General features: G+C 32.3%; 1 protein-coding gene across 2 annotated transcripts in view; it reads left to right on the forward strand.

The window, feature by feature from the left end:
* The window catches only part of LOC144842633 (run domain Beclin-1-interacting and cysteine-rich domain-containing protein-like), a 93,186-nt gene that overhangs the window by 46,221 nt on the left and 34,808 nt on the right, over positions 1-12,157 (forward strand). For both annotated transcript variants that reach the window (XM_078699112.1, XM_078699113.1), the window contains 2 exons: positions 1,452-1,668; positions 8,727-8,780. In XM_078699112.1, the coding sequence (XP_078555238.1) occupies positions 1,452-1,668; positions 8,727-8,780 (271 nt within the window). The remainder of the gene's footprint in view (positions 1-1,451; positions 1,669-8,726; positions 8,781-12,157) is intronic.

Consider the following 12,157-nt stretch of genomic DNA (forward strand, 5'->3'; position numbering starts at 1 on the left):
AACAAACTTAATTATATACTAATGTAACAAAATTAAATTACTAACATAAACAAAATAAATCTAAACAACACTTTAAAATGTCAGGTATGTTAATGCATTGTATTTTGGAAAAAAATGTAACCTTCCATCTTTATTTTGTGCATAGTCGAGAAATTAAATTGAAATTTTAAAAAGAGTGCGAAAATGACTTGGTTTATGTTCTGTTTTCTTATAGTTATTTACCCAGCGACCAGATTTAGTTTTTTTGTATATTTCTGGCAATATTTTCAAATTCTAGTTTGAAACATAGAACATAAACCCAGTCAGATGAATTTTGCCCACTTTGACACTAAACTCTCACCTCTATACGATTTATTTCTATATAATCTATATAAAAACATGGTTCTATATATATGTAGCTATATATTACTGACACAGACTCTTGTTAATTTCTCAACAGTACTTGATTTACACTATATACAGGTACTCAGAGAATGATTAAGTTGTAGCTATTAGTTCAAGTTATTTCCATATTGTGAATTTTAAAAAGAGTTAATTACAGAATATACATACTATTCAAGGAACAGTAAAGAGGGTGACTTATAAGTTCAGTGACCCTACTTGTCTCCTCCCAAGAGCTGGTACATCCATTAAGGTCCCACTCAAGTAATTATTAGATACCAGTTTCTTCAAATAAAACACCTTAGTGGTTATAGCCCAGGTATATAGCCTACATTAGTTAAGTATGGTCAACCACATGAATTCCAGGAAAGTGAGTGACCTGCTACATATATACTTTTATCAAGTATTCTCCTACTGATGCACATAAATGAAAATTGTGGGTTATTTATGCTGAAGCTTGATTAAATTATTCAAAAATCTGTTGGCACAACCTAGATGGTACACATAGCATACCATTTAGTTGCAGAAATAAACCATAACCCACTAATAATATTATAATTTTTATAAATCTCAGTGGTTTGTAAATTACCAAGGGTATGGCAATCACAGAAAAAAATGGGACTAAAAGTCAATTCAACTTAACATAAGAATAATGCAAAACGATTCAACGGCAAGGTACTGTCATAACATTGGTTTAATCAGTGTAATTTTTAAGGAATAATTATTTTTTCACCTTCATCTACTATTAAGTTTATTTGTATGTTGAGATTATATACTTTGCTGAAACTGTTATTTTAAAGTTCTAATAAATAGCGTGGGAGGGTATTATTGATTATTCAATAACGACGGAGGTAATACAGTTGGAGTTGGCATTCAGGAAACTACATTTTTATTGTAATATACATTAAAATGCATACACCTATATTTTACATTTTTAAAATTTACCACTAAAATGAATATTGACAATCATTGGTTGAGCTTTAAGAAGTGGTATGTTTTTCTTTTAAAAGTGGAACATCCCTGATTATATTTCACCCATTGTATTATCTGTAATAATTTTTCTATTGCAGGAAAATGCTCATTTTTGTATATCAGAAGCAATCATTTCTGCAGTTGAGCAAATAAAATGGAAACAGTTAACCATTCTTGACAGTAATCATGATTCTGATGCATCAGATGAAGAGATTCAAGAATTAAAGCAGCGTATTAGAATAAGAAGAAATGAACGACATTCTCAAAAAATTAGAGCCAAGTCTCTATTCAGTGATGGTGAAAGTAAAACAGATAGTAAGTAAGAGAATCATATTATTCACATTAAAAGACCAGTTGGTAGACCAAAAACTACTGTACCTGGCGGAAGCATATACAAAGATTGTATCACCATAAGAGTCATGGAAATTATCAACAGATGATGATATTTAATATCTGCAATTTAGTAACATATGTATATGCGTCTGATAATCTGTTGTTGCGCTTTTCCTGCAAATAGTTTTTCCATATACAAGGCATTTCTGGCTCTTTCAAATTTATACATATTTGTATTGGCTCAAAATAAATCAAGTCATATTTTTCCGCTTTTAAGTCCGCATACATAACATTAACCACTAACATAACTCAAATCAACCACTAATGTAACAGTAGTTTTGAATATAATGATTTATGATGAAAGATAAAAAAACCCGGCAAGCAAAAATGTTGCAGTAATTTATATCTACAACTCGTATACAGTATGCTTTCATAATAAATTAAAAGAATGGAGGTTCACCAGTTATCCCGAGGAGCTACAATAGATTAAATGTGGCACGGACAAGCCAAACCAGTCGCTTGTCGGTAATCCCCGAACTGAGATACAGCCTGGAATAGGCAAAATCATGTTGACAAATATTTTATCGATTAAATCTAACCATTATGTATTCTAGAATCATACTGTGTTGGTTTTTTTAAAAATTAGGGAGGTTTCGCAACCTTACGAATACGATAACGAAAACGGATACGTCATACATTTGTGAAACTTTTGAGCTGATCCCCATTTCATATTCGTAAAGCGTATTCGTTTTGACGAATATCACCAGTCATATTCGTAACTACAAAACGAGTATAGTTTTTGATCTATTTGCACATTTTGCATTTGAATCAGGAATGATTCATGATTATAATATAATTATAGATTTATTGAAAGTAATTTACTAAAGTAATTTACTAAAATGTCAAGTCAATTTTGATAAATAGCAGTTTTTAAAGTCCTCACTCTCTTTGATGTTACGCTAGGCCTAGGCAGCCAAGCACCAAGCAACACATACCTGTGCTTCGCTCAAATTTACCGCAGTCATATTTTGGACGCGCCTCAATATTTCGTTGCCAGGCGAAACAGATTTTTTTATGGCTTACGAAAACGAATACGTGTGCGTGACGTATCCGTTTTCGTTATCGTATTCGTAAGATTGCGAAACCTCTCTATTGTTCAACCTAAAACAAGTAAAGGCTATGTTTTTGTAAGATGTCGAATTTTTCGCCTGTAGAATTGTCTTTTCAAAAGGTTCGTATGCTACCATTTTCTAAGAGAAATCTGGCTTGTTTACTATGAATATAATGCTAATTTAAGGAGGTGAATTTCTATTGGACAATGATTTCAGTTGTTCTTCATCCTAACCAATGATAACTACTTTTTTAGTGATATAAACAAAAATATTTTCCTTAACGATGAACGCTGTATTCGATGCTGTGATTGGCCAATTGTGCTCATATGGCTTTAAAGCTCACGACTGCGCATGCTCACAATGTTGTAGCTGTCAAATATCCACACACATGTGCAGTGGTTCAGAGGAGGAAGCAGGACACAACATGAGAGCAGTGTATACTTTACTTGGTAAAAAATTAAAATTAATAATGCCGTGTAAAGATCAAGACAAAACTGAAATTGCTAAACAATTAAAGTATTATCGTGAGCAAATTGTCGGAATTTTATTAACATCTGATAACTAGCAATATAACAATAATAAAACTGTGTCCTCTTGTCCGTTGCAAGCGTGTTCATTCCGCGAAGGCCACAGTGGTAAACTTTGAACGCACATTTCTCCGAAACATAATCCAGAGAGTTCCAACACATACATGTTTTAAATTTCACATAACTTTGTAATTAAAAGTCGGATTGCAATAATTGTTTTTATAAAACAGATAATAACCTGCATAATAATGATATTATCTCAAAATTAAATATTTACGACATGTCACTGATCTGGCTTGTCCCTGCCACAAATAGGCATCAATTTTACAATATTTTTTAACTATTAAACATGTGCAAATCTTCTAATTCAGAGTCCTCGTATGACGTGATTTCAAATTGAAATAGTCCCACATTTTATGCAATAAATAGGAAAGGCTTTAAAAGTATATATAATGAAAAAATCAATTTTGTTATGCTCTGTGTAAAAACAGAAAAACAGAAAGAAGAATAACTAAATTTGAACTCGTCACTTTGCCGCGGAAATACAACAACATGCACATATGTTATAATATATGAACGTCGACAATTATTATGCCATCCTATGACATGAATTAAATATGTTTACACTGCTGAATTGTACCTATTTTGTATCATACAGTATTTACAGAATACACTGTATATAACATATACTGTATATGTTATATACAGTGTCCCATCTTTAATCCAATTTTTAACATGATGGCGTCATAAAAGTGACATATAAAGATAAATATTTAAGAAGATAATTATATTAAAAAAATTTGAAGAATTTTGGGCACGTAAATGTGAGATGCACTCTCTTTTAAATGCGACAAACATTTACGAAAGAGATAAAAATCTGACTTTTTGAATTCTGGCCATATTATGATGACGTCATGACATCAGATAGACAAAATTTGTATATGAATTCATATCTACAATTCAACAGCTTCCATAATAAATTTTATTTGTGCGGGTCACTTTTCATTCCGAGGAGCTATGACAGATTGAAATATACCGTATAGATAAAAATTAATCATACATTAGAATATTGCGTGCAGAAAAAGATTACCGTATGCCATTATTATCTGAAGAAAATAAAATTTTGTTACTAGTGTGTCTGTTTTGTGTTGCATAGGTGAAAATACTGGACCCTCCTTTTATTTCAATTTTTAACATGATGACGTCTTGACTCTTTGTAGCGCGTTCTGTCCTGCTGTTAGTAGAGGTAGACCGGTATTATGTTTTAATTAGTTGATCCTTCCATCTGTTTGGCGGACACCCTCTTGGTCTTTTGTTTTTAAGGTCTGTTTGTAACTTCTGTTTAACATATGTGTTTGGAGTGCGCCTAATCACATGTACGAACCAGCATATTCGTTCCTTTTGAATTATTTCAGAGATTGTTTCTTTTATTCCTAATCTGTCACTTACGTCTTCATTTCTTAGTCTGTCCCAACGCGTAACACCAAGTATTGCTCTTAAGCATCTTATTTCAAATGTATTTAGCTTTCTGTTGTCATCGGTTTTTAGAGTCCATGTTTATGATGCATATGTCGCAATGGGGATGTTTAAAGATGTATTGTCCCTTTGACTAATTCCCCAAAAAAAAAAAAAAAAAGATTTCGAAAGAAAGTGAGTCATTTTGAAGTATCATAATAGTTATTAACTTTCACCAAAAATTAGTCGAAAAAAAAATCATTTAACTGAAATACAGACGTGTTTTTGTTCAAAAAATAACTTTGACTTCCAGTCAAAGTTTTCAATCAAAACATATCTCATAATGCAACGCGCTTGTTTGGCTACTCTGTATGCATAATCATAAAACTTCCTCGCGATCTGTGTGAAACACCTTCTCAACCGTGACGAGTTGTAAACAATCCTAATTAGCATCATGCATAATGCATACTCGTGATTTGAAATCTTTGTTTACTTTCGCTCGCGATGATTTTACAGACGAAATGTAATCAAATTAATTTACCTGTTAATTACGTAAACTTGTTGTTTTTGGCTCGAATTTTCGACTTAAAGTGAATAACTTTAATATTACTTTGATATGGCCAATTTAAATTTAGAATATTTTGACCTTAATTTTTTGTGTTTCAAGGGACAATACATCTTTAATGCATGTATAATCTAATTTTTAATTTTTTTCAATATTTCTTTAGCTCCATATCGGGACTGTTAGTCTTCCAAATGCACTTGCTGCTAGGGAGATTCGACGACAGACAAGAAAACGAACACTTGCTGTCTATGTGATGTTAGAATCTTGTGAAGTCATAACTTTGCATTTGTCTACATTGATCTTCATACCCCACTTGCTACACGCTATCTCAAGCTCTTCGGTCGACAGTTTCGCAAAGATGCATGAAATTAGGGTGGTGCTGCATATCTTACATCTAGTGAGATGTTGCTGTTCTGATCAAATGAACGTTGAATACTATTTAGATCTTTCATAACAAATTCCAGAAAAATGTTAAAAAGTGTTGGTGATAGGAGACATCCTTGACGAACTCCCACCAGCACATCAAACCAGTTGGTAATCTCACCATCTATCTCACCACTGCACACTTGGTGTCAGCATAAAGATTTCTGATGATGTTGATGATCTTTGGATTGATACTGATGGTGCTGAGCATTTTCCAAAGGACTTATCTCCATATTGTATCAAATGTACAGGTACCTGGTGTTCTTTGCCCTTCCATTATCTGTCATATTACGAAAATTGGCATCCATTGTTCTTCTTCCTTTATCTAAATCCAAATTGGCTTTCTTCTAACGTTGCTTCAACTTTTTCTTTTATCCTATTTATAATTATTCTACAGAATACTTTACTGGGTATTGAAAGTAAGGAAATTGCTCTATAATTTGATGGGTCTAGCTTGTCTCCTTTCTTGTGTATGAGTGTAATTAACATCGTTTGCCAATCTGTTGGTAGTGTCTCTTCTTCCCAGATTCAATCAGATATTCTCTTTAGTATTTTTTTTAGCATGATGACGTCATCAATTTTAAACACGAAGATAGCAATTTCGAAAGAAAATTGTCTGAGCAACAACATTTTAGCATGTTAAAAAGATTTGAATATGTAGCATATAGATGCACTCTCTTTTAAATGTGATGTACTATGATGCAAAAGATTAAAATTTGACCTTTTTAGTTCAATTGGCCATATGATGACGTCACAACATCCGCTCTGAAAAATTGTTACATGAATCGACATCGCTTCGATAATACATTTTAACCACGGGGGTCAGTTTTCATTCTGACGAGCTATAACATATTGAAATTTACTGTAAAGATAAAAATAAGTGATCCAGGTTATTCAAATTTTTTGACATGATGTCATTAAAATTAAAGTATTTGCAAAAGATATTTGATTGACCTAGACAATATTAAAATCTGGAGGGAAACGGAGTATGGGTTAGTGAGATGTGATGAGCTGTGACAAAAGATACAAAAATCCTATAAGGCGGCCATGATGACGTCACCACATCCGAGAGATCTTTCTTTTTTAATTTGAAATGATGTCAATCTTTTTTAAAATGACTAGGAAAGGCTGGAAAATCATAATTCAAGAGAAAAAAACATGATTTTTTTTACTCCGTGCGCACCATATGCATAAAATTGTTGGCACAAGTATTTTTGAAATGCGCAAATGTCATGAATCGCGTAGGAAGTTGAAATTAATTTTGCGCATTTTATTTAATTTTTATTTATTTCATAGCATCCTATTTTTATAATGTCAAAATTTGCTCTATATTATATTATGAAAAATGAATTTTTTTTTCAGAATTTATGATCAACCATAACATTTCATAAAATCGGATAAGTGCGGATAACCAACTAGATTTGAACTCGTCACTTTGACGAGTTCGGGTTATCCGCGGAAATGCAACATGCACATGTTAAAATATATGAACGTCAACAATTTTTATGCCATCCTATGACATGAATTAAATATGTTTACAGTGCTGAATTGTACCTATTTTGTATCATATTATATACAGTATCTATATATAAATTTACGTAAGGGCAAAATTCGGTAAATCGCGTGTTATTTCTAGAATGTTTACTCGATGGTATATAAAGTTGGTTCGTACTTTCGGTACTGATTTTAACCACCTGATGTAACCCTGTTTACTAATTAAATTGAGTTCGATAATTAGTTATTGACAATTAAAACGAATTTAGGTTCAACGATTTGCCCCAAATAGGGGTGTTTTTCGATGTGGTATACACTGTCTAATGGATGTCCATCTTGAAAAATACCCGCACACAATAATACGAGGATGCTTCGCATTTTCCTATCTCCTCCTACGATAATTGTTTTTAATGGCTGGAAACTGGTTGAACAGCTCGAGTACAGCATCATAATGTTGAAGACAGGCCGATTTTCTTTAAAAAATACTATTTTGATAGATTTAATATACGTTTATACAATGTATTGATTTGCGATGAATGGAATATTCCAATCTCTGTTCCACAAGTGTCTATTCCCTCAGGCGTCGTAAAGGCAAGCACTCACTCAACAGAAATTCAGAAATTTTTTTTTTCAATCTGTGCTGCAGAGGTTGGATATAGATTTTTTTTAAACGGATAATGAGCTAGCGTTTTCAGTCGCCGTATATTAGGTACAAATCTTTATTATTGCAGTTAAACCACCCACATCATCACCCTTCCCTCACTGGCATGAGTAGCGTTGTAAAGCCAGTAGAGGATAGACCTACGGTGCATCACATGCCCTAAACGCAGAACAACTTTGGTGGGTAGGATAGGAACCAACTTAAGTATGAATTGGCTCTAAGAAACAATTGAAAACCATTAGGCCTACTAATTAAGTAGAGTTAGATAATTTAATATTTATTGGCGATTAAATTGAATTTATGATTTGCCCCGAATAGAGGTGGTTTTCACAAATTGTTTTACATAAATATAAACATATACACGTCGTAGTGATGTATCGTTACATGTACTGTACTATTTCAATCGACTAGGACGGTGATAGTTTCAACAAACATCGCAATGTTTTACTGTGTTTAGTGGTATATTATTATATTTGTAAAACATGAAAACAATTAATATTTCATTACTAAATGGATAAAGAATATATTTAAAAATTGTTCCTTTTTGCACCCATCCTCTTCCCCATCCCTCAACCCTAATGTTACATACAAAACACAAATTAAGTTTGTTTAAATTTGACTTAAACAATTGGTCTCATTTTGTGACAAGTTTCTCTTTCGGAAGTAATTCCCAGGGTGCTAATTTTAGTGCTGAAAATTTTATTTTGTAGTTTGTTATAGTACTGTAGATCTACATTTAACCCCTTTCAGAATACATATGTTTGTAGTGTTTTTTTTTTACCAAATGATAATTTTTATTTCAGCTACTACAACCTCGAGCAGTGGAGAAAATTCGCCAGTAGAAAGCTCTGATTTAGGTATGACTTTTGTGTTTGATTAGCCCACTCCTGCCAGCTTATTGAACCTTGTAATGATTTTGGACATTTTCATCCAATAGCTTAGATGCTAATTTTGAGATACCGTGCCCTAAAAACAGTGTGAATTTAAAAATTACACATGCAATTTATGGGGTACACAGAATTAACCATTCCTATCTGTAATAAAAATGACTTAATTAATATTCATTGCGTATCTCTGATATCCTTCATCGATTTTCTCCCAAATTTCAATATGTTTTGTTACTCTTTTCATTATTGTTACACAAACTCTTTATTTAATCATCATATTTGTTTCTTTCTGTACAGATTTTGTCTGCTGCTTATTTCAAAAAGTTGAAATTTAATTATTTTCAAATGTTCATTTTCCCATATATGTGAAGATTTTAGGAATTAAATAATGAAGGAATGAGTGAATGAATTAAAATGTTATACACAATAGTCCAATAATGTCTGTAAAGTTGTTTACTAGTTCCTAGTTCCTTATTCAAATTAAATTAAAGGGACATGTCACAAATATATCAAAAAACAGATTTTAATACGTAATAACTGTCTAATTGAGTTGTTATTGCATCAACATTTTAGCCTTGACCTCTACTTCTTCCGGTCAAATAATTGTAAATATTTTGGTATGGATCGATGACCCTTGACCTACTCTACCATTAGCTGCCCTAGTTCCGCAATTTTTAAAATTAATTTTTAATTTGTGTGTGTTATAACGTTCGTAAAGCTAGTTACTTATTCGCCGTAGACGGCGTAGATGCAAAAACGAAAATAGGGTGGCAAATGGTAGAGTAGGTCAAGGGTCATCGATCCATATCAAAATATTTTGAAAATATTAAGTAGGTCAAGTGTTATAAGGTTCGTAAAAGCTAGTTACTTATTCGCTGTAGAGGGCGTATATGCAAAAAAGTTCGCGGAACTAAGATAAATTAGGTTAAGGGTCATTGATCCATACCAAAATATTGAGTAGGTCAAGTGTTATAAGGTTCGTAAAAGCAAGTTACTTTTCGTCGTAGAGGGCGTAGATGCAAAATAGTTTGTGAAACTAGGGTGGCAAATGGTAGATTAGGTCGAGGGTCATCGATGCATACCAAAATATTTTGAAAAATTAAATAGGTCAAGTGTTATAACATTCGAAAAAGCTAGTTACTTACTCGCCATAGAGGGGGTAGATGTAGATTTTTTTTCTACCAAAATCCATTTACTATATTAATTTATGTCAAAAAACAGCTGCAGTAAATTAATCAATCATACAACAAATTAAAAAGAAAATTATACCATTAATTTTATTTAAATAATTAACTTTTGAAATACAATATTTTTCACCTAATTTTCAATATATCAACACATTGTTGACATTGTATCAAAATGTTCCAAATACTAAGGTTTGTATTAGCTGTAATAAAATATTTGTTTAATAGGTTGTCAAAAAAACATTATTGCCATTTTTTATTGCTATTTTTTTACTAAATTAATTAAAAAACGGTTGCATTTTGTGTTTATCCAATGATTGATATTAATCATAATCACTGTAATGAATCAGATGAATCAAAAAGTTCTCTACTGCACCTCGCTTGTTGTACACATAGTATTTATTGAATATATTCTCTGCATGACATGTAATGTGTTAACATGCATTTGCAGAGCAACACACATCTGACAGGCTCTACAACAGCCAATTGACACAGGTCAGCAATAATAACTGGATTAAATGCGACATCATTATGGCAAGCTGGAGCGGATCCAAACATTTTCTAAAAGAAAGATCCAGAAAAAAAGGGTACTTTAACCAAGGACATAAATTGTTTTTTGCAGCGTACATTCGCATTCTTTACGTAGGTATTTATGACTTTTAACAGATTGTGTTTGTACATGATAAATATGACACACAAGACCCGTTAAAAGTAATATCCAGGATTCTGAATGCTTACGTATAATGTATGTTTTATTCATTCATATACAAAGTAACACCCAATTGGATCGACGAGCTGGATGACTCAGTAGGCTTGTATTCCTACTTGACAATTTTTTTTAAATATTTTTTTTAGTTTGAGACAGATTATTTAGAGGGTTAGGTTTTTAATATTTAGGACGAATTTTATTATTTATGTTTTTCATCAAGACAAGTTCATAGTTGATAAAACTAAGCCGTCAGACAGATAGATGCAACACCGATGCCACATACATGACCAATGACCCATCAACTACAGTCATTCTCCAAGCACAGGAACATAACACAAAAGTATGTGCAACATCAAAACAAACATGTACCAGTAGATTGAAATCCTTTCACCATGCCTTCAACACAACATCTATAAATGTACAGGTAGCCCCTTTCATCTGGCTAGACGCAACACATGGTATCTATCTCTAGTTCCGAAAAACTCTGGGTATGGTTACTTTGTTCAGAAAAATGCAGGTTTGTGTTATTTATATTATCTATAAGTATGAAGAAGAACTGACTGTAAAGATGGATTTGAAAAAATGATACCCATGGATCAATGAAAAATAGTGCATAACAACAACAACAGCCCGGCGGTCCTACTAAACACCACAAGATACCACCAGATACCACCAGATACCTACTAGAGCAATAAATCTTACCACCAGAGAGCAGCCACCTGTTTGGAATTGATTATTAAGGGTATATTGCAAATTTCAAAGCTTAATTCTTTCAGAAACTGATAAAAATTGAAGTTTAAAGTTGAATTTCTCGCCGTCTTATTCTAGAACCGAATGCGTTTGATAAACATTAGCAACGAAAAGAACGCATTCATCCGTGTACTGCGTACTTGCGTATTGTATTCAACGGTCAACTATGAGGCGCTACCGATGCTTTTTTGTTACTTTAGTCAGTCACATAAAATACACCAATCGCGCGATTAGTCTTTCTTTTGACATTATGTTTTTATCATGTTTTGTATGTCAAAATCGGTAACGATAACATAACAAATAGCATACGATAACATTTTTTTTGCACATTAATTTTAATTATTTCCCTTTGTTGCAGACTCATCCAAAATTTCAAGGTCATTATTTAGCTTTACTAATTCAATGTCTCTTATAATTATAGCATTAAGAGCTTAGCAATTAAATAAAAAATGTTGTATATTTTCTATTTCACCAGATTTCTTTAGACATAAAATACACGGTAATATCAAGTTAAAACTTCTGTTTTATTTTCTCTTTCCACATTCCTATTCTATAATGAGTTTACTCTATTTTAACATACGATTACCATCACTGACAAAAGGTAGTTGGCATTCAGTTTTATTTATTTTTAATAAATGTTATAGTGTACAGAAACGAATTTCTGATTTTATTTGACCAAATAAATTCATCGGTAGCGCCTCATA

This window comes from Antedon bifida, chromosome 5 (genome assembly GCF_963402885.1).
Source record: "Antedon bifida chromosome 5, ecAntBifi1.1, whole genome shotgun sequence".
Taxonomy (NCBI): Eukaryota; Metazoa; Echinodermata; class Crinoidea; order Comatulida; family Antedonidae; genus Antedon; species Antedon bifida.